The following is a 21,499-nucleotide window of genomic DNA, read 5'->3' on the forward strand; positions in this document are numbered from 1 at the left end:
AAGTAGAGTCACTTATCTTTGATGGTTTGCAGCTCTAGCTATATAGCATCAGTGAGTTGATAGCATTCCAATAGAATGACTCCAGCGGTAGAAAGGCAGCTTGCTATGATAACTTCAATATTGAAGGGCAAAAATGGGTGCAACTAGAGGGAGAGAGAGTATGTCCAGTTATATGTAGAGGCTGGTTAAACTTGCCCCTCTTATCATGCACGTAAATGAGTTTCCCCCTTGACAATGCTCTTTTAGTTGTTGTAAAGTTATAAATAGTGTTGCCTTCCATGAGAAGGGCTTTTATAAAAGAGGTAGAGAAGAGTATTAAGACGTGTTTACGGGCAGCAAAATAGTAGAACTTCAGAGTAAGAAAGTATGAGAGTGGAGTTTAGAAAAGTTGTAGTGTGTTATATGTAATGATGTAGTAAATGTGTATGAGATTGTATAAGAGAAGTGGAGAAAGAAATATTTAGAGATATAGGTAGCAAGATAGACGTATTTTCAGAATGTGGAGAGTGAGATAATGAGTATAAGAGAGTAATGGTGTTGTAGTGTGTTTACCAAAGCTGCTAGGATTTTCTACTAGAGGATGTATGAAGGACATTTATGAGCTAAGAGCTGAAGAGTTTAGTTCCTAATTTGGAAACTAAAAACTCAGAAACTCAGAACTTCATTAAGAACTTAAGAAGATTATTAGAAGGAGAGAGAAGTTTATGAGAGAGTTCTTCTCTATTGGTGTCCCCTTGAGGTGTTAATGAAGGGTTCTGTATATAGCTGAGTTTAAGGGGGTATTTTAACAAAAAATATCAGCCAAAATCTATCTCAATTAGCAATGAATCTTTAGAGAATCCATCTTAAGATTTGGTCAAAAATGGTATGTTTAGTTTTAAGGTATTCTTGCTATTTTGGGTAAGAGTTGCTGGGAAAAAAGCAGCAAAAAATGAAAGTATTTTGGCAAGAAAAAGATAGTTTCTTTAGTTGGTTTTAGTTTTAGCCAAATGTGGAAAATCAGTAATGCTAAGACTGCTGGGATTTGAGCTTTAAAAGGCTAATGATGTCACTTCCAGCCAAGTGTCAAGTGCTGAACATACTACTGGAGTTCTGTTGGAAATGTTTCTTTTTTTGGGTGTTTGTGTTTTTGGTCCAAGGTTCTATTACAACACATTTTCAATAAGTAATAGAATGATTGGTTGAAAGTTAAAGAAGCTTTAAAGATTTATTCAAGGTCTCATTGTGTTGTGACTTAATCTTGGTGAGCAAGAAGAGCATTTAATGCTCTACTCTAGCAGTTGGTAGAGAAATATTTGGTCTAATTGTGGCAGACAGCAGTTGGATATTGGAAATATCATGAATATTTTATACATTTGGAGATTAAAAATATCCAATCAGATTAGGTCATGTGTTTGAGTTGGATTTTAACTGAAAGTAGTAATGTAGTTTATGTAGAATAATATAATGAAGTTTCTAAATTTGTATAGGAACAGGTGGAGGCTGAATGAATAGCTATTTGTTCAGCATTTAAATGGCTGGAGATATTGAGTATTTGTCATATGATAAATATTAAGTTTTAGAAAAAGAGCAATGGGGAATTTTATCATTTTAAGTGCTATGTGATAAGAAATGTTTACCATATGTTACCCATTACACACAGACTTGTCAGAGTTCAGGGAATTGGAGAAGACACGCCAAGCAACAAGTTTCTTTTATTAACTTTAAATTGCTAGAGTTTTACTGAACATACTTCTTGGCCCTCCAAACCACGACTCCCAAAGTTTCCCCAAAGAGACTCATGAGTTTGAATCATAATCCGAAGATGAGATGACATGCCTTGGGTTTTGTTGTCATTTTGTGTGAATATGAGTTTTTGTTGAAGAAGTTGCTTGCCATGAATATGAGAGAGGTAATATGGGCCATGAGTTTCGATTCATTGCTTGAGCTCAATCCATATGTTTATGTTGATAATGTCATGGGTTATGATCCAAATTGATAAAGAGAAAATGTGGACCATGAATCTGCCTCTTGAAGTAAGGATCTCGCGGGCCATGTGAGCCCAATCCATGAGATATAAGCTTATTTTGAGTTTTAAATAGATTTACTCAAAAAATTAATAATATGTTGATGTGGCATGGGTTGCCAATGAAGTAGTGCCATGTAGGGCGAAAAAAGAGTCCTCAACAACTTTCAACAGAACATTCATAAATTTAAACCGACATTAATTAAGTCAAAATTTGGGCCAATACTTAATTGTTGTCATTCACTTTAAATTTATCATTTACAAGATAATTAAAAATAATTTTAAGCATGAGAATGCGAAAGTTTGTTGCCATAGTTATAATATTTTTGCCTCCTTCAAAACAACGTGATTTATGTGCGTTTATAGAAAAGTGGGTATTTAAAATAAATTAAAAAAAAAAAACTATCATTAGTTTAGATAAATTTCTTGTTGGTCGATCATTTACAAATCTCTAGATCTTTTAAAATAGAAAAGTTATTTATTTAGTTGACTTCTGGAGGCGTCATTGACAACACTAACAACTTTGAAACTATCCAATTGAATATAAATATTGTTGAAGGATAATGATTAAATTATTAAAATTTAAATTAGAATTGCATGATTATCCTTTTAAATTTATGGTGAAAATATTAAGTTACATGGTTTAGATACTTTCATCAAGTTTATAGAATACTTGATATTAATGTTTTGTCCATATTTTTTTTTTCTTATTAATGTGTATTAATTATATATTTATTTTCAATTTTATTTTTTATTTTTTGATAATTTGATAGTTACATAACTTTGAACTTAGAATGTCTCCGTTAAAATACCAGGAGGTGTAGTTGAGTTACAAGGATCTTGATGATTTTCAAAAATATTTACACTTTTTTTTAGTGATATGTAAAACCTTTTTGTGATATTTTTAATTCAAATTGAAGACTATCCACTAAGCAAAAAAAAAAAAAAAGACATCAATTAAAATACAAATTAATTCATTTAAATTTAGTCAAATGGTGCGAAAAAAAAAGAGAGAGAGAAGAAACAATGTTTTTACTGTCTATATTATTGTTATTATATGTTTATTTGTTTAGTGATGATTATGTTTCATTATTATTATTTTTACTATGTTTATGTTTAGATTAGATTATCTTTAAAAAAAGATTAGATTAGAGTGTCTTGACATAAGGCCATAAGGGTTAATTTACTATTCTCCCGTGATAAGAGCTTAGTTTTGCTTACTTATATTATTATTAGAGAGTAATTAGTATCAAACGTATTGTGTTAATTCATGCAAATTATAAAGTTTTTTTTTTTTTTTTTTTGGTCTTGCTCAATCATCTTCACACACAAAAAAAAAAAAAAAAAATGGTATCTTTAATTATCATAAAACAAATAGCATAAGTTCAAATCTATGTAACGGCAAAAGTTGTCAATTTTGTTTAAGTAGTCACTTCAGTTTATTTATTGGAATATAGTATTTCAATACTAGCTTGTTATGACATAACATTTTGGGATTATTACTAAAGTTATAATATATATAACCTTTATTTTTATTTTTATGTGACATATTATTGTTTCTTCAATATGAAATTTTCACTTATGGGGAACCATTATGTACCATTATACCATTGATTTGGATTTGGGGGTTTTGTTTTTGAATTTTGGCTTGATGGCTTGATCTGTTTATTTTTGTTGACAAGAAATAAAATGTATTTGTATGAAATTACTATTATGCCCTTATTAGCAATAATGTTTGCTTACTATATAACAAGTAAATTCTTACATTATTGTATAAAAAATTATATTAGTAAAATGACATCTCATAAAAGTGAACAAATTCCATTTATTATATCAATTTATTTTCTTTATTCTTTTGTTTTATATATAAGGAAAAAAAAAAAAACTTTGATTAGTTTTTTTTAAGAGAGTTTCAACTTATGATGTCTGCTCCTGATAATAGAACTTTATCCTCAAACCAAGACACTAATTGATTTTTGGTATCGGCGGGGATTGAATCCCAGATCTTTTATTTAACTATTAGAGATTTTATCAGTTGAGCTAACTAAAACCCACAAATACTTTAATTAGTTGAATTAGTTAAATTGACATATGCTAAACACAAAATATTATATGGATATGGTTTGGGTCCACTTTTGTGCATACCCAATACAATGTAAACATGTGTCCAAAACTTGTCACAAGTCTACATCGTGTCAAGTTTTGTGTACGTAAATACTAGACCCAATCCTTCGCATTTATTATATTAGGGAGTGCAAAAATCTGGGAGAGATAATAAGCAATGCGATGTCAACAAATTTTCTCAAATTCATAAGAAATATTTTTAAAAACTAAAAAAAAAAAAAAGAGAAAAGCATAACACATTTTTTGTCTATTTTATATTATTATTATTTTTTTAGTTTTGGAAAAATAATATCTAAAGCCACCCTTTTTCTTCCACACAACCAAATGGATGAAAGGCAATTTCATCCAAAAAATCACATTTATTAAGAGTCCATTTGGTAATGTTGTTCTAGTAATGTTGTTTGTATTTTTTGGAAATACGTGTGGATAAAAAAGTATATAAAAAATACGTGTAATATTGTTTAAAAATTGAAAACATATATGTACCAAATATGCCCTAAGTTTTCATGAAGAAAACTTCACAATTAAGAATATTCTATAAAGAATTAGACATGTTTTTATTGTCTTTTTAAAAATTATTTTCAGAGTATAAGACAAATAAAATATTTGTAATGGTTTTGTACTTTTGTTTTTGATTTTGATTCTAAAAAAAAAAAAAAAATTGTTTTTGAAGACAAAAAGAATGTTTGAGATAATAATTGCAGACAGCCCAAAATCTTGCAGGCCCAAAATCTCTTCCTCAAAAGTCTTGTACTTTACAAAGTACAGTCAGTCTACACAGAGTACCATCTGGCCCGCTGGGGCTTCTTCTTCTGCAATAATTTCGCTCAAACTTCTTTGTTTCACATTGCATATTCCAACACCTCAAATGGGTACACTTCACTTGTCTCACTTGCTTTCTTGTCTCACTTGCTTTTCAAACTGCATCAAAACCAGAATGTACATTCACAGCCAAAAAAAGAAAAAAAAGAAAAACACAACCTTTGTGGAAGTGTTTGATTCATTAGATGTTTTGAAAGGAGGGGTTTTCTTCAAAATTGGACCTTTTGTTCTCCAGGTACAACATCTCATGCTCTTGCTCTCACTCTGTTTCTTGGGGGTCAATATGTATATAGCTGCTAGTTTTGTGTTAATAAAAATTTGATTCATGCAAAAAACAAAGGAAATCTATTTGGGTCAATGTTGGATGAGAGCTATTACATGGAAAGTTTGGATGTAACTGGTGCTACAATGAATTTATTTTTTTAAGCAGTGTTTGGTTGTTAATAATGTCTCAATTCCTTTAAGAAATATAGAATGAATAGATTTTATTTTGTGGGCACCCCTATTTTTGGAGCATTAGCATTATCTGCATTCCACTTCTATATATTGTACTGTTTGAGTGGAACCCATTGGTATGAATTGGTAAATATCAGTTTTTGTTACATAGGTGATGAGAATCATGGAGTGTTTTTGGATCTGAGGAGAAAATTATCTTTATCTCACTAGGACAATGTTAACCATGGAGTTTCTAAAAGTAGAAAGGGTGGTGTTTTGAATCTTTAGTTGGAGTATGATTTCTTTTTTGAACCACGACCTCACTATTCACGGATTTTTGTGGGAGGAGGAAGTGGCATTTGAACTGTAGTGCTCATTGGCTTTAGTTGGGAGTATGATGGAGTGCACTGATTGGTTGTACTTTCCTAGAGGTGAAGTGGTATTCCAGTTCCACCATGGTGTTTGTGGAGAAGCAATTTTGAATGAAAAGACATGGTTTGTTGGTCCAAGAAAGCAGTGAAGGGAAATCATTGAGTGGGATACAAAAGGTTATTTTTCATATTTAAGATGTAGGTATGATATATACTACTCTCTTGGAATTGATAATGTTTCTTCAGTGCAATAGCTTTGTTGTGGAACTCATTGGGATAAAATGGTCAACCTAAGCATTCTGGTCCACCTAGCTGGTTGTCAACCAAGTAGTGAAGTGCTGAATTGGCTTAGGTGCATTGATACTGTGCACTGAAAGCAATGTTTATAATTATTCTACAATGCTTATAAGAAAGGGTGGAGGGTAAGATTGCTGGTTCAAACCCACTACTAGGTGCATTTGTAAACTCACCAATAAAAATAAAAAATAAAAAAAAAGCTTTTATATTGCTAACTACAAATGAATTTGAATATATAGAGTTATATATCTTTATTATTTTGTTTTTGAGAAACTAGAGCACAAATATCTGATTGTTTTGAGCCATTACTAATAGTTACAAGAGCAAAAAAATTTCTTTTCCCCATTTATGTCTTTTCCTCTTGCAAATTTATTCATTCCTAAACACTATATAGATGCACATTATACATCCTTGCTAGAGTTCACAATTTTCCAGACTAGCTAAGTTAGAATACTGGCTATATTATTTTTCAGTTTTACTTTTACCTAAAACAGAATTGGCCGGTGGTGGGGTAGATGTTTGGGCTGAATAACCCCAAGTTGTCTTTTAATCAGGGTTGTGAGAAGGTCTTTCCAAGCATCATGTTAAATATAAACATAGGAAACATCAATCTGTTCTTAAAATTTTTTTTTTTTTTTTTTTTTTTTTTTTTTTTTTTTTTTTTTTTTTTTTTTTGTAAGTCACAGCATCCTGTGGGTCATGAACCTACAGTCATGCCATCCTCCCAGTTTTTCCTGGGAGGAGGTAATATTTGAGCTAAAGCTAATTGGTTTAGGATACATGAATTTGTTCTAAAATTAGATCAATGAAATCTAGGGAAATGGGCAACTTTCAGCCTAAATGGAATGATTTGCCTGCCTAGAATATAGTGCTCTTGCAACTTGAATTTGGTTATTATGCTTGCATGTATTTACACATACTTACATATTATCACAATAACTGCTTCCCCCAATTTTCTTTACTTTCATTCTTCTGTGAGAAAATCTTTATTGTTAATAAGGCATTTTCTGAATGTCTGTAGAATGTAAAAATCCAGTTTGAGTGCACTTGCAGCCAAGTTTAGTTTAGATCCGTTAAAAAAAAGTAGGTTAGATTTCGTATGCCTTGCACAAACTAATTAACCACAAACTGGACCTTTAGCTTGTCTTACGAGCCTCTAGAGAGGCTACCGGGGTCTCTCCAATAAATTCCAAACTCCAAGTTCTAGGGTACTGTTGATGCTGATTCTGAAGAGATGGCACTAGAGAGAGGAGTATTTTTTTGGAGCACTCATTGATTTCTCTTAGAAGCTTTACATAAGATTTTCTGTGCACTCATTGATTTCTCTTGTTAAGAGGAGTTTTAACTTAGTGGGGAGTTATCTACATAATCGTCTCATCCATGACTTGACATTGCTTATCAAGTCATCCTTAGTTTAAATTCAAACTTTTCTTAGTATACTAATCCATGTGGACAATCCATGGGTCGTAGGTCGGGTCCTGTATCTAACAAAATCTAATTGTATTGTTTCTGAAATGGCATTTGGTATTGGCCTAGAATATTGTACACTTACATAAAGCGTTCGTAATTCTCTTGTGACTGAGTGACATTATGAAGATTTGTTTCCTTGTATGGCACTAATCATTAAGCATAGCACTAATTGCTTTTTTGCCAACTATAACATTAATAGTTTGTGATACTCTCTAATTTCATATGTTATTTTTTCAAGAAATTTCAGTTTTAATTTTTTTTACAGAAAACTTCAAACATATACCATACTTTTCTTCATTTAACACTGCAATAAGAGCACTGCAGAACAGTGTAGAAGATGTATTTCTCCTTTGAAGAAAAATGTGCGAACATAGCCTAAACCGTTGGTGTTATCAAGGCAATCTAATAAAAATATATACAGAATCAGTAGCATCTATCAATTTATCTCTACAGAATAGCATTCCTATGTTAAAATGTTCTGTTGATATTAATTTCTCTGTTAATTCTTTCCATTTGTTGATGTATTTAAACCATCACCATGTGAGGAGAAAGAGTCAGTTGGTAGCTATTTTATAGAAACACTTGTTTTATTTATATGTTATAAAATAATGGAATGATTTTGATTGAAATGCTTCGAGTTGGTGTGTCCTTAAAAAAAAGAAAAAGGAAAGAAGACCTTATTGGGTGGAATATGGAACAAAGTTTATAAACAAACACGTTGAATGTTTTTGCAAACTATTATTTATTATCAGTGAGAAAAGAAAATGACTAGGAAAGACGGTAGGCTGTAAGAAACTTCCCCTCTGTGGTTAAAATCATTGGAGGAGTTTTTATTTTTGATAACTAATCAAGCTCCGTTTAATCTCCCAGAAGCGGAAGCTGAATTAGTTGCAGGCTATAATGTAGAATATGCATGGGATGCGATCCTTAATAGTCCACTGTTGGCAGAAGCCAATGTCCCGGGGTCACGGGGACTCATTCTGACTGAAACAAGGGGTGGGTCTTTACCAACTTAAAAATATTCGATTTTAGGGAAACCAAAAAACATGAGTGCCTAGCACAAGCCTTTTTGAAAACTCAAGTGATAAGTTTTATTAAGAAATAGACATATGTAGCCCAAGTACACAGGAAGTATACAATAGGTAACTCTAAAGGTTCAATGATCAATAAAATCTAATAAGTTGGAAAATGAAAATAATCCTGCCGCTGTCATTGGTCATCCATTCAATTGTGGTTCCTCAAAACACCAATCTCAAATCTAAAGTGGTCGCTTCACACCTCTCAAAGCTTCTAAATTTCCTTTCTAGACAAATGCACCGCATTAAGCAATGAGGGATTGCCTTCCAAATATCAATGTTGCGATGTCGACCAAATCGGCCTTGCCAACAAGCTATTAAGTTTATTACATCTTTAGGGATCTCCCACTTAACTGTATGTGCTACAAGGTGTATAGGATTTGAGGGTGTGGGGGCTGTTCTGATTATCTTCTTAGAATGTAACTAGTATACTGGTAAATCTTGCTGTAATTAGTTATAATATTTGAGATTTTCACCCTTGACTTCCTCTTTAAAGAGAAGTGTGAATAACAATTAAATTTCATTTGGATGCCTAAATCTTAAGGGTGTATATTGATATAATATTAATTCTTTCTTGATAGAGTGGATATGTTAAGGCATTCTATGGATTTCCTATTACAAATTCATGAGACTAAGCTACGCATATTGATAACTTTAAGTTAGAATGAGTAGTTGAGGTATCATCCAACTATCATAGGAATCTGGACTACATACAACTTGGTGTAGGCAACTTGAACATGTTATGCTCAGCACACTAGCCATTCATACTCCATTGACCTCTGGATTGTGATGCAAGTCATGAGGTATTTTTTGCTACTTGACCCCATTGAGGGTGCCGACAGGAGTTGTGAGAATTAGAGCTGCTTTTGCCATGTAGATTCGCAACATCAATAATTATTTCCTAGCTATGAGTGCTATTTTAGTCGATCTGGAATTGATTAAATGTTTAAATTTAAGGTTCTTTTGACAACTGACAGAAATTGACCTTTCTTTTGGTGTCTGATGTCTAACAGGCTTTGTAATTGTCACCAGAGAACCAACATTGATCAGAAAATTAGCAATGTTTTTTACGCAAGACACTGTATGCTTTCTAAGGTAAGTGCAGTTCTTGGTTATTTTTAGCCCAAGATTCTGGTGTTTACATACAAAAATGTTGCCAATTCAATGTTTGTATTGATGGATGAATCCTTCCCTTAGAATGAGAACTCCGTAGTCCTATTTAATTTCATTGAGCAAGTGGTACTTATATCATAAAAGAATATTGTTGGCAACATGAATCTTTCTTTAATTTAGCAACTGGATTGCATTCATAACCACTTAAATGTTTCTTTTATTCAACAACTGTCATTACCGCACATAAGGTAGGCCCTTTTCTTGTAAATATAGCCAACCAAAGGTTATTAGTGTTCAGTGGATAACTGGTGCTCTGCTTTAAGACGTGTTAAGTTTAGTTTTCCAAGTGTCACTGGTAGTTTGAGCTTTTCAAAAACAGGGGCAAGTATCCAAAACAGTGCATTCTGGAAATTCTGAAGGTTGCAATGCGTCACATAACTTTACACCGAAAGAACAGTACAGTGATAGAAAAGGATCATGCACTGTGTGAATTATTAACATTTTCTCCAACAGATCTGACACAGAGATGCCAATCTCTTCAACAGAAAAATATGCTCCTTTCTCATACTTCTTAATTGATTTTTTTTCCTTTTTTGACTTTAAGTTTGATAAAAATGGAAAGATTCATTCCACTTATGAATTATGATCTGTTACTTGAAAAGGCAATGATAAGAAAATCATGGAAATTTTTTTATTAGCACGACCAGTGAAACACAACAGACCTACTCATTCCTAAAAGACTCAAAATCAAATATATTGGTATTAGTCTGAGATCCTTGTTAGGTCCCAATAGACTGCTTATCTTGCAAGTTGCAACTTTTACAAATGAATGAAAGGAATAAATAATGAAAAGAAAACAAAAAGAAAATGAGGTTGCATCAGTTCCATTTTAGCTAGATGAATTGCACTATTTAAAAAAAAAAATTAAAAATTAAAAATTAAACAAAAAAAGAGAAAATGTACATGAAGTTGCTTCAATTCTGTTTTAACTAGATGATTCGAGTGATAGCTCAATGCTACTGGCACCCTATGTGGTGCCCATTGTTTGGGGTTCACCCCACCTTCCCCCCTCCCCCACTATTTACGTAGCAAAAAACAATAAATTCTGTTTTAATTAGATGTATTTCACTAATTATAAATATTTCATCGCCTTTAATATATATTTTTTATAATCTTTTATTTATTTATTTTTTTTAAATTATCGTTATACTTGATTAGTCCAAATGTCAACCTTCACAATTCCTTTTTTTCTTTTTTGTTTAATGAACGTTTTTCTAATTTTTGTTACAAAGTTCTGCAAAGTAGAGTAACAGATAACTCTAATAGCTTAATAATCACATAAAACCTATTTTTATATAATCTCATTACCCTCCAGAAGGATATATTCAAAATTTTCATAAACTATTTACTCTCTAAATGCTTATGTTAAGATTCCTACTTCAAATTGAATTTTGGCCTTTACTTGCACCTGATAAAAATGAATAGCATGCATAATTACTTGGGTCTAAAAACACTGATATAATAAATGAAATCTGTCTTTTTGATATGATTTTTAATTATGTGATTGAAACTTTGATGTATCATTAGTACACTGCCTGTGCACTTGGGTTTTATTGTATTTTTTCTTTTAATTTTCAATGAAGCATATACTTAATTAAAAAAAGGATTTTTAATTAGGCCAAGGAGATTTAACCCAAGTACACACAAGACTTGTCCCTTGGCTATTGTGCTTAATATGCTGTAGACAATAAAATGGAAGATAGCTTAAGTGCAAATCTATATAATGTTATTTCACCTTGTGTGTGATCACTTCAGAAGAAGTTAATATTGGAGGCCTCTGTTGATTTTCATTCCCTTTTGAACTGTTGGAGTTGCCAGTGATTTTTTGCCCCAGTATGGTACATATTGTGCTGCTTAGGTTAACCAAAAGGTGAAGTGAAAATACTAATTTCCACCTGTTGTTTACTTAAATTGTGACTGAATTATTTTATAATGGTATTATCCACAGTTACATTAACCTCATGTTGAATTTCATTAATTGCATCAAGTGATAATTCCTTGTTGAGGTTGGGGTAAGCCCATTTTTAATTGTGACCTTAATTTCTTTCTTTTTGTGTTGCTCTTGAATTTATGTTGGTGTAGCATGAGCTAGTCCTACATTTGTTTTGAGTATGTCATCTCTGTGCAGGAAAAAAAAAAAAAAAAAAAAATTTCTGGTCTTTTGGGACTGTGTTTCTCAGAGAAAGCAATTGGAGTTTACAAAATTGATATATACATTCTTTATATGACTAGTGATGTCCATTTCCTTTCACAATGCTCGCTAATAATTCATGTAGAAATATCTGACTGTTGAAAACTTTTCTACTAGCCCCTACAGCGTCCCTCCATGTTACACTTTCAATATGTGAAAAAGGCACATGAATATCTCTATTATCAAGATATTGCTTTTGTGGCTGAGGCATTTTCCCACATGTTGTAAGGGCCTCTTAAAAAAAATAGTAATCATATTGTGAGGCCACTGTCATGAGAAGGGTATTGCTTTTTTAAAAATTCTTTGGCCAGGAGCAAGTACTGCCAATGGGTCATAAGCAGATTTTCTCTGTACAAAAATTTCCCATCGTGGGCCAAAGTGGGCCTGCCACTCTTCCTGTGTAGTGTAGTGGGGCAAATATTGCTTGACCCCTAGGTGAGCCTTTTCACAGTATTCTAGAATTCTTTTGTTCTGAGTTAATATATGTTCTAATCCATCAGTTCCTGTTGAAGAGGGAACTGCAGAGGTCAGGAATGCAACTAGATAGAAAGTATCTTCCTCTGGTGTAATGGCTGAAGTTCTGTTATCCCACCTGAAATCAGAAATAAATAAGTTACTCACTTAGCAAAAATACATAAGAATCTACAAGGTGAACGGCTTGTGTTGTGAAAGTTACTTTGATTTGTTCACTGGATAGATTAGGACAGGACCGTTGCTTGTTTCTGTAAGGATATTTCCAAAGACTTCATCAGCAAAATTATTTATTTTGCTTCTAGGGATGAAAAGATTGAGCCATGGATGTGGAACTTCCCACAAGCCTTTTGACCTTAATTTGACCTCAGACACATGAACCCTGTCCAGGAATTCGACGTACGTAACTTCTGATAGGAAAAGTGTTGATGTAATATAGCCTAATTGAGACAACAAGTGTTCAATTTCCTGCATAATTAAAACAAATAGATGTCAGAGCATTTATATAAATAAATATATATTTGTTGATAATTTATTAGTTCGTTATTCTATTACTTAGGAAATCTACCCTGATGGTGGGCCATTACATGCCTCACCTGATGTACTACATCACTCTTGTCTTGGTTGAAGTATTTGGCCAATTCCAGGCAGAAGAGAGTCCTTCCATCTGACTTGAAATGGCTGGCTTGAATTGGGTCTTGTGGATTAAAGGATGACCTCCAGTTATTCAGCAGACCAGTCCTGTTTATTATCACAAAACCTTCAATGTAATCAAACGTCCTCCTCAAAGATATTAGATGCTCCTGGTCTCGGGCAAATGTGGCGAAATCCGAGTATAGCACTCTTATCCATTTTACCTGTTCAAAATGTAGAATTGTGTCATGACGATATTCTTTGATGTACCTGAGACATTGTTTAAATGATTTTGTCTTTAGCTTAAATGATTTTGGTTTTTACCATATCCGGTGCTGGCTCCAGTGATATTCTTGCTCGGGTTATAATGCCAAACTGGCCAAGTCCTCCAAGAACACTGTGAAAGAGGTCACTGTTATGCTTCTCTGAACAAGTTACAACGTCACCTTTTCCTGCACATATTTGGGTCCAACTTTCAGTAAGAATCTATACTATGCTAATGATAAACTTTTTTATTCGTGAGTGATGGCTAAGTTTCTTCATAAAAATCTGGTCAAGTGAAGTAACCTGGTCAACCTACACTTTCAGTATCATATGATATTTAAACCAAACAAATAAAGCTAAAGTTAGTGTTATTATAATTTCCCATTTCTCATTTTGTCCTTTGACCCTGGTATATTCTTTTATGACATGGTTAATCTATTATCAAATGATTTTTAAAATATTTTTTTTCGAACCTGTTACAACCTCCAGCTGGTTGACATTACTGATCTGGGGGCCATGCTGAAATGCCTGACCACTGACCCCTGCATTAGACAGGGTACCGCCAACAGTTAGATGTAGGTAGTCTGTCCATGATTTTGGTGTTAACCCATATTTCAGGCTTTCATGCAGGATATTTATCCATAATTCGCCACCAGAGACATCCACATATGGAGAATTTCCAGTGTAAACCTGCATTTCTGGGCCTTGGAGAGACTCCATACTGATCACAACTCCACGGTGTGCTTGGGACTGGCCCTGGAGTGCGTGACCATGGCCTCTAGCTGCAACTGTGAGCTCTGAATGAGAACCCATCTGCCAAATATGCTTTATAGTATTGGCAATATCAGAAACTGACTTTGGATGCAGTATTGCTGCAGGGAGGAATTGGTACCTGTTACCAAAATCTTTGGCCGCAAAGTGAACTTCATCAAAGGTGAAATGACCATCAAGGGGAAGTGATTTTAATGTAGAAGGGATGCTTGAAAGACAAAGGTTATTTCTAAAAGCTATGCAGCTTAAGAATAGGATCATGAAGACTCTTATGAAAAAAATGTTGTTTTGTCTAACAAAGCTAACTTGTGGGTATCTCATTTTTTTTTTTTGTCAGAAGAGAGGGGAGGCAAAGGTGGAAGGAGTTTTAATGCTATAGCTTTTGTTTCTTTGTGAGCAAAAGCAAAGGAGAGGTTTGGAAGAGCCAAGGAAGTGAAGGGTTAAGGAGAGAATTTATAGGGGAAGGTTTGGGTGGCTAATAAGTCAACCTATCTTCAGTTGTTAGAATCCGTATGAAGACTGCCTACTTGGGTGGAAGAGTTTTAGGATTTTCTTTTAGTTCTCCCTTCAAAGCTGTTTTCTTTATAAGAGAAGCCATCACACATATGCCAAATTGGAGAGGAAAGTTACAAGAAAGAAAGATTGCACGAATCTTTGCACTTTTTCTAACAGTTGCAAACATAACCCCACCTTTACCATCAAGGACAACACGTCTCAAAACATATATATTTTGTTTTTCTTAAACCAAATTAAGGATATTTTTCCCTTATTTAGAAAAAAGTAGCCCCTTTGCCATAAGGCGTATTTTCCTGCCTATAATGAACGTACACACCATATCCGTGTCTTACTCATATAAATGATGAGTATGTTCTTCCTGAATCTATTGTTGTCGGAATTTTAACGTCGCATATCTTCTTTCAGATCAGATGAGAGAGACTAGCTGGGGCTAGCCTTGATTCATTTCAGAGGTATAGAGATGGACCAGTGGGGTATTAAGGGTCCACAGGGCACGTGAACATTCAAATGGATGTGTGCTTGTGGGGGGAAGGAAGACGATTGGTTATGTTGGGGACCTTTTGGGGCCACTGTGATGGGCTAAGGTGGAGAGATTGAACATGGGGATGATAGCATAGAGGAAGCACTGAAAGATTTCTCGTTTGCCTATTTGCTGGTATTGTTTTGATGCCTTGGTTCCCATCAATCGGACAAGCTTGAAGGATTCTCTTTGTTTATATGTTTTGTATGCAATTAAATTTACTTTAGTGCATATTTTACTTTCCCACTTTTTGTTGCAAGTTGTCTAAGAGCACCCAATGGGAAATCTGCAAATCCAAAGGGAAGCATCTCCCCCATATCTCTTTTTATGGCTATATTAATCTGTCACCTCCAATGGTAGGCAATAGGCATCAATGCTTGTATAATTCTTGTGTTCTTGAAAGTAGAACAATGTCCTGTGTAGTTTTTGCATGTGGTCCTCAAGATAGTATAAATCACTTGGCACTGTATCTTCTGTACAAAATCTTCTCTAGTAGCCTGCCTTTTATGATTGCAAGAAATGGATGATAATAATGGAATTCACACCCATCTCTCATTTTGAGAAACGCATTATTGGTTTATAAGAATCTATGTAGCAGACAAGCTTCTTTCAAGCTGGAAAGGTGTTATGTTATATACAGTCAATAGAAAAGAGCACCAAAATGGAATTAGAATGCTGTGTCCTGAATATTGATGCTATAAATAGCCTCAAAAAAACCCAATTTCCTTCTTTCGGATAAGAATATTCTCACACAAAAAGCTGCTGCTTCAAGGATTTCCTATGGTGTTTAATGGGGGTTAGTGCTTGTAGGGTTGCTGCAACTATGAAAATAATTCAACCTTAAAAACTTTCTTGTAGCAGTACAAATGGTACTATTGGTTGCAATGCCATCTCGCTTCTACACCTTTAACATTTCTATTTAGGGTGGATAAATTGTTTATGGACTATAGTAGTGTGAAAACACATTATTAAAAGACCTACCTAGTAGCATTTGATGGCCTCCTTATAGGTTGTAGACTATTGTTGGCTAATCAATGGTATAGATGATTACCCTCCTCTAAGGAAGAAAGTGAAAAATTGTTAGAAGTTGTAGGCAAAGTAGACACAATATCTTTTGAAAGATTCATTGTAATGAAAACAACATATATAATTAAAGGCCAATAACATGATCATTAAAACCTACATTGTGGAACTCATGGTGACCTACATTGATCTTATACAAGTCAATCTTTTCTAGGATTATAAAATTAAGATTGTTGTAATATGATGTAGATATTGCACTCACTTCCTTCCTTTATGGGGTATGATCTTTCAAGTGTGAACTCTAGTAACATTGTCTTCTCAAATTGTGGTGAATAACCTAATCCTTGATTATTACACGTTTTCTAGAAGGAGACCGACCACTACTAATGAAATGAAGGCTAAGCTATATTACTAGTGTGTTAATTATGTGGGAGAACCTTTATCTTTTTTTTGAGGAAATTTTTTGTGGGAGAACCTATTTCAGCTATTATAGGAGTCCATCGTGGGCCTTTTATGTCCATTTGATGCTTCATTTATGGAATGCAAAGTCTCTTTGTTACTTATTAGTGATAAATGTTGAATTTTGTCATCAAATTAACATGTGTAATTTAGAGATGTAAAGGTCGGCTAGTTGGGGATCCCATTGCACCTTCCATGATTGTGCTCTAGTAAAATCATTGCTTAACAAAATGACACGTGGACTGCCATGTCAGCGCCATCTCGAGCGTTTGATTGGCTAGTCGGAGATTGAGGACGGGCCAATGATAATGAGACAAGTGGGAGAAGTGGCCACTATAGGCCGTAGAAGATAGGTGGGCTTGGCACGTTGGGGTCACAGCCTTCATCATCATGCCATTGACACTAAAGAAATGTGCTTAGGGGGTTGGTAGGACACAAATATGATTTAGGATGCTCAAAACCTATGAGATTATAAATAATTATTCTTATCATGTTCCCTATCCCACTTTGATTCCACTCTAATCAATGTCTCCTTGTGTCTTCCCCCCATTAGGTAAATTCCAAAAGCTAGAATATCTACTCACTCGTTTTTTGTCGTGACATTTGTTTCATCCACCTTTTCCTAGAGGTTAAAGAGAACTCTTATCTCTTGTGCACAACTCGAAAAAGATAGTAAAGCATCAACCTTTAAAGTTTAGGATTTAAAGGAAAAAAAATTTGAAATGGAGTGCAAATGATGTTTAAAATACTTGAATATGGCATGAAATTGAATTGCACCATGTATTTTTTATGTTTAATCTGACATTTATTTTCATAAGAAAGTACTAAAAATACTATAAATTTTACTACAAAACCATTACAAATTTATATATAGTCAAAGTTGAGAGAAAATCTAATTAGATTTCAATTAGAGTCTAATTTTGTGCCACATGTCCCATCTAATTTAAGTTTTCAAATTTTTGTACCAAGTGAGTTAATTTAGTGTAAAATTTGGACTTCAATTAAAGTTTAATTTTGCGCCACGTGTCCCATTAGGTTTTTAAATTTTTGTACCAAGTGAGTCAATTCAATGTAGAAAACGAAGAGCCCAATATAAATAAATCATAAAAAATCTAATAATATATCTAACTCTATATATAAAATTAGAGGAAGAAACAGTTTGATTGACTTTATATTTATGAGCCATTTTTTCTGTAACTAAAAATAATTCAAATTTATAAACCATTTATGTAATATACTATGACAATGCATGGTCCATTCAATTTAGGAGATATTATTGAATCAATTTATTCTTTTATTTTGTGTTGTATTTTGTAGAATTTTACGATATATGTAGTATCCAATAATAATTTTTAAAATTATATACGTAATAACAATGTGTGTAATGAGAAACTTGGTATAATCAATATCATGAAAATTGCAAGGAAAAACCATTTTAGTACCTTCAAATATCCTGGTCGAATTAATATCTTATATGTTTAATAACCTAAGCTAATATTAATAACACCACTATAATTTACTATTCTCGTGTGTAAACACGAATTACATACTAGTAAATATAAGAATGAATGTGATTGTGAAATTTCAAAATCATAATAAATATTTGAATATGTTTTAGTAATTAGTAACACGTCAATTTATAAAAGTTTTGTAATAAAATTTATTTTTAAGAGATAATTACAATATACTGCTAATCCCATAGTTCGAACTCTTTTTCCCCTAAACTCTAAGCACTTTATGCATGAGAAGGTGCCAATTCAGCTATAAGGAAAATTAGTTACCATCATATCAAATGATTCTAGCATGTAAAATGATTCTATTTGCCAACAAAAAAGTCCCAACTTAATTAGTGAATTGTTACGAATCTGGATGACTGTTCAAATCCACATATTTCCCATTATTATAGTAAGCTTTTTCTATGCTTTATCTTCTTTTTATTAATTTAGTGCATAATTTTACTGAAAAGCTGTTAAGGAAAAAAAAAAAAAAAATCGGCGGTACTTTTGGTGTTGCAAAGTAAAAAGAGATGAACTGTGCAGCATTACAAACATAATCTACATCTGCAACATTTTTCACTTGCAGACAATTTTTGAATGATGTTTTGCTTAGGAAGTAATTAATCTATGGGTTAATATTTTCTTCATGAATTACATGCAAAAAAAAAAACATATATAAGGTTTTTACCTTTTGTTATAGTTGAATCCAATTGCATACATTTTCCAATTATTTGCTTAGAAGAATAATTGTTAGACTTTGCATTAAAAAAAAAAAGTTCACCTACCTTTTATATATAATTGTCACATTTTTTTTCATTTGGAAATTAACCATTCATTATAAACACTAAACTCTGGCCTCGTGAAAGTGCCTTCACTGTTTTGCATTAATTAGGCTCTTTTTTAGTTACACCTTCCTACTCATATGACTTTAATTAACAAATGCTAGGAGAGCTTTTCACTCAAAGTTTGGTTTAATTCTCCTCTAAGAAAGTTCATTACGTATGTATCTCATTCTTTTTATTAGTGTCTTGTATGGTGATTAATTGTTTCATTTGAAAAGGAAATTCTGGCATGCCTAAATGATACTCATACTTAGATAGCTATTAATTGAAATATATGCTTTACTACAAAATTGGGAATCTGGTGCTTTCTGTTAGTTTAGTTATCATGAAATTTGATTACCATGGACACACGTAACCATTGTGCAGGACTATCAACATTTTCCAAAAATGGTTGTAATCAAGTCCTAACATATTTCAACTTGAATCTATCATGTGCTTCCCATTGGATGTGATGTGTTCTTAATTACAAGAGTCCAATTAATTTCAGAGCACATGTTAAGCATGATTTGTGACATTTTTTTGTTTTGTTTTTATTTTTATTTTTGAGAGTTGTTCAATGCTTAGGTACCAGGGACTCTTGGTGTATGGAATGGTGGTTGAAAAATTAAATTAGAAAGATATTTGGAGTTGGGTAATCATTATCATACATTGATTATTGCGTGCTTATTGTAGACACCCTACTATGTGGGTTAAATTTGTGTTTTGAAAACATGATTTAAGTTAAAACTATGAAATCGGTATCACAATTTTAATTGAAATCGTGTTTTCAAAAAAAAAAATTATAAAGAGTTTGTATGGAGTGTGTGACAAAATTAGCCTTTAAAGTTCAAAATTGATAAAGATATTGATGAAGCTTAATTTAGTTTCATAGTTCAGATTAATATATATTTTTTCTTAATTAAATAATCATACACTTTTAGGTTTATAACATGCATTAATCCCAATGATCATGAGGACCTCAAGAAAAAAAATATATTAATCCAAACTATGAAACTGATTCAATGTTTCAAATTGAGAGAATCTTTTATAGGCTCCTAGCTCATTCGACTTTATGGTTTTGGTGTTTTCTTGTTCAAACAAAAAAGGTGAAAAATGCGAGCAAAAAGCATGGATAACCTTTCAAAGAAGATAGATACCTTCAATTGATAAAGAAAGAACAAGGAATGAACCATTCGATCATCAATTTAGGATCAAGGCTAAGAAAAAAAAATGTCGACACAAAGGTTATCTTTTTCAGCCCATGTGCTTATCATTCATTTTTCTTCTGCTACCACAGCGACAACTTCGTCAAGTCTGATAACTTTTCGAATCTAGACCTTAGTGCAGCTTCATTTCTAGTCCATATCATGAAAAGAAAGTAACATTATACAGTCAACACCTACGTACATATGCCAAGATGACAAAAAATATGTCGAAATGATCAAAGTAATATGACTAAACTGACAGAACAGTTGTTACAAAGGGCGTAGTGCTAGTATATTATTGATTAGTTCGTGATGAACAATTTATACTTGCTATTAATGACATATTTTTTAGTGGCAGAGCTAGAAGTTTTTATGGGGGAGGGGTTCAAGGCTAAGCTGATTAAATATAACCAAAAAAAAAATTTAAGTAAGATGATTCATTATGTTAGTATATCAGATATAGTTAATTATACATCAAAATAATATTCCCATGACTCAAAACATAAAGTTATTCATAAAAGCTTTAACTTAATAAAGTTTTCTTTTTGCTCTTTCATAGTAATATAATAGTTTATAATTGGTTATGTATTAATATTTTTAAAAACATTTGCACATCCAACTCTAAAAATCACTCATATTAGTTCACATAAACTTGTGTAAATTTAGATTGTTGTTACAATAACAATGCAAATACTATTCACATGAATTCTAGTTTTTAATACTTCTTTACTCATTCACACACAAAGATGATTTGAAAGAGCAATAAAAAATAATTTGATTCAAAAAAATATTTTAATAAGATGTAGTATAAAATAAATAATCTAATGTCGATGTTTTTAAAATATAGTTATGTAAAATAGAAAAAATATATTCTTATATTAAAATAGACAAAAACATTTGCACAAAGTTGATGACTTTCCCATCATTTACTTTTATCTTGAAATATTAAATTTTATAAGCTAAATATATAGCCAACTTTAAGAAGTTGTGAAATGTAATTTATGCCTAATATGCTTAATGTTATTCAAATACCTTAAATTAATCATGAATTTTTGTTAAATATTTAAAAGATTGTACAATTAGCATCTACTTTGTCAAAAGTCTTATAATCCAACTAGCACCACATAGTGTTTCTAATGAAAACATTCGAGATCCAATCCTTCATTTCTAATTGTAACTATTGAATTATCCAAATAAAAATAAAAACATTTACTTTCTAATTTTAGTAAATTAAGATATACTAGTATGAATATAAGGGAGAATTTAAAAAGCCAAGGAGGGCATGGCAGCCCCCTACCCCTTCCTCTGTCATTTTTAAGGAATTAGATCGTGTGTAAAAATTAACGGTACATGCAA

General features: G+C 32.5%; 1 protein-coding gene and 2 long non-coding RNA genes across 4 annotated transcripts; 2 read left to right on the forward strand and 1 right to left on the reverse strand.

The window, feature by feature from the left end:
* Nucleotides 1-4,924: 4,924 nt before the first annotated feature.
* On the forward strand, nucleotides 4,925-13,073 carry LOC115973123. Its single transcript, XR_004087613.1, has 3 exons — nucleotides 4,925-5,186; nucleotides 9,614-9,695; nucleotides 12,995-13,073. It is a non-coding gene; the product is annotated as an uncharacterized LOC115973123 (long non-coding RNA).
* LOC115973121 (cytokinin dehydrogenase 6-like) lies at nucleotides 11,969-14,447 on the reverse strand. Its single transcript, XM_031093360.1, has 5 exons — nucleotides 13,806-14,447; nucleotides 13,393-13,520; nucleotides 13,032-13,292; nucleotides 12,641-12,903; nucleotides 11,969-12,556 (listed from the first exon to the last, which is right to left on the reverse strand). The coding sequence occupies exons 1-5, from the start codon at nucleotides 14,422-14,424 to the stop codon at nucleotides 12,235-12,237; spliced, it is 1,593 nt and encodes a 530-aa protein (XP_030949220.1). The 5' UTR covers nucleotides 14,425-14,447; the 3' UTR covers nucleotides 11,969-12,234.
* Nucleotides 14,040-15,608, forward strand: LOC115973122. Of its 2 annotated transcripts, none has more exons than XR_004087611.1 (3): nucleotides 14,040-14,122; nucleotides 14,200-14,325; nucleotides 14,441-15,608. It is a non-coding gene; the product is annotated as an uncharacterized LOC115973122 (long non-coding RNA). The 2 variants fall into 2 exon arrangements; XR_004087612.1 differs by having other exon boundaries at nucleotides 14,444-15,608.
* The last annotated feature ends 5,891 nt before the right edge of the window (nucleotides 15,609-21,499 follow it).

Source organism: Quercus lobata, unplaced genomic scaffold (assembly GCF_001633185.2).
Source record: "Quercus lobata isolate SW786 unplaced genomic scaffold, ValleyOak3.0 Primary Assembly Scq3eQI_2000, whole genome shotgun sequence".
NCBI classification, from domain to species: domain Eukaryota; kingdom Viridiplantae; phylum Streptophyta; class Magnoliopsida; order Fagales; family Fagaceae; genus Quercus; species Quercus lobata.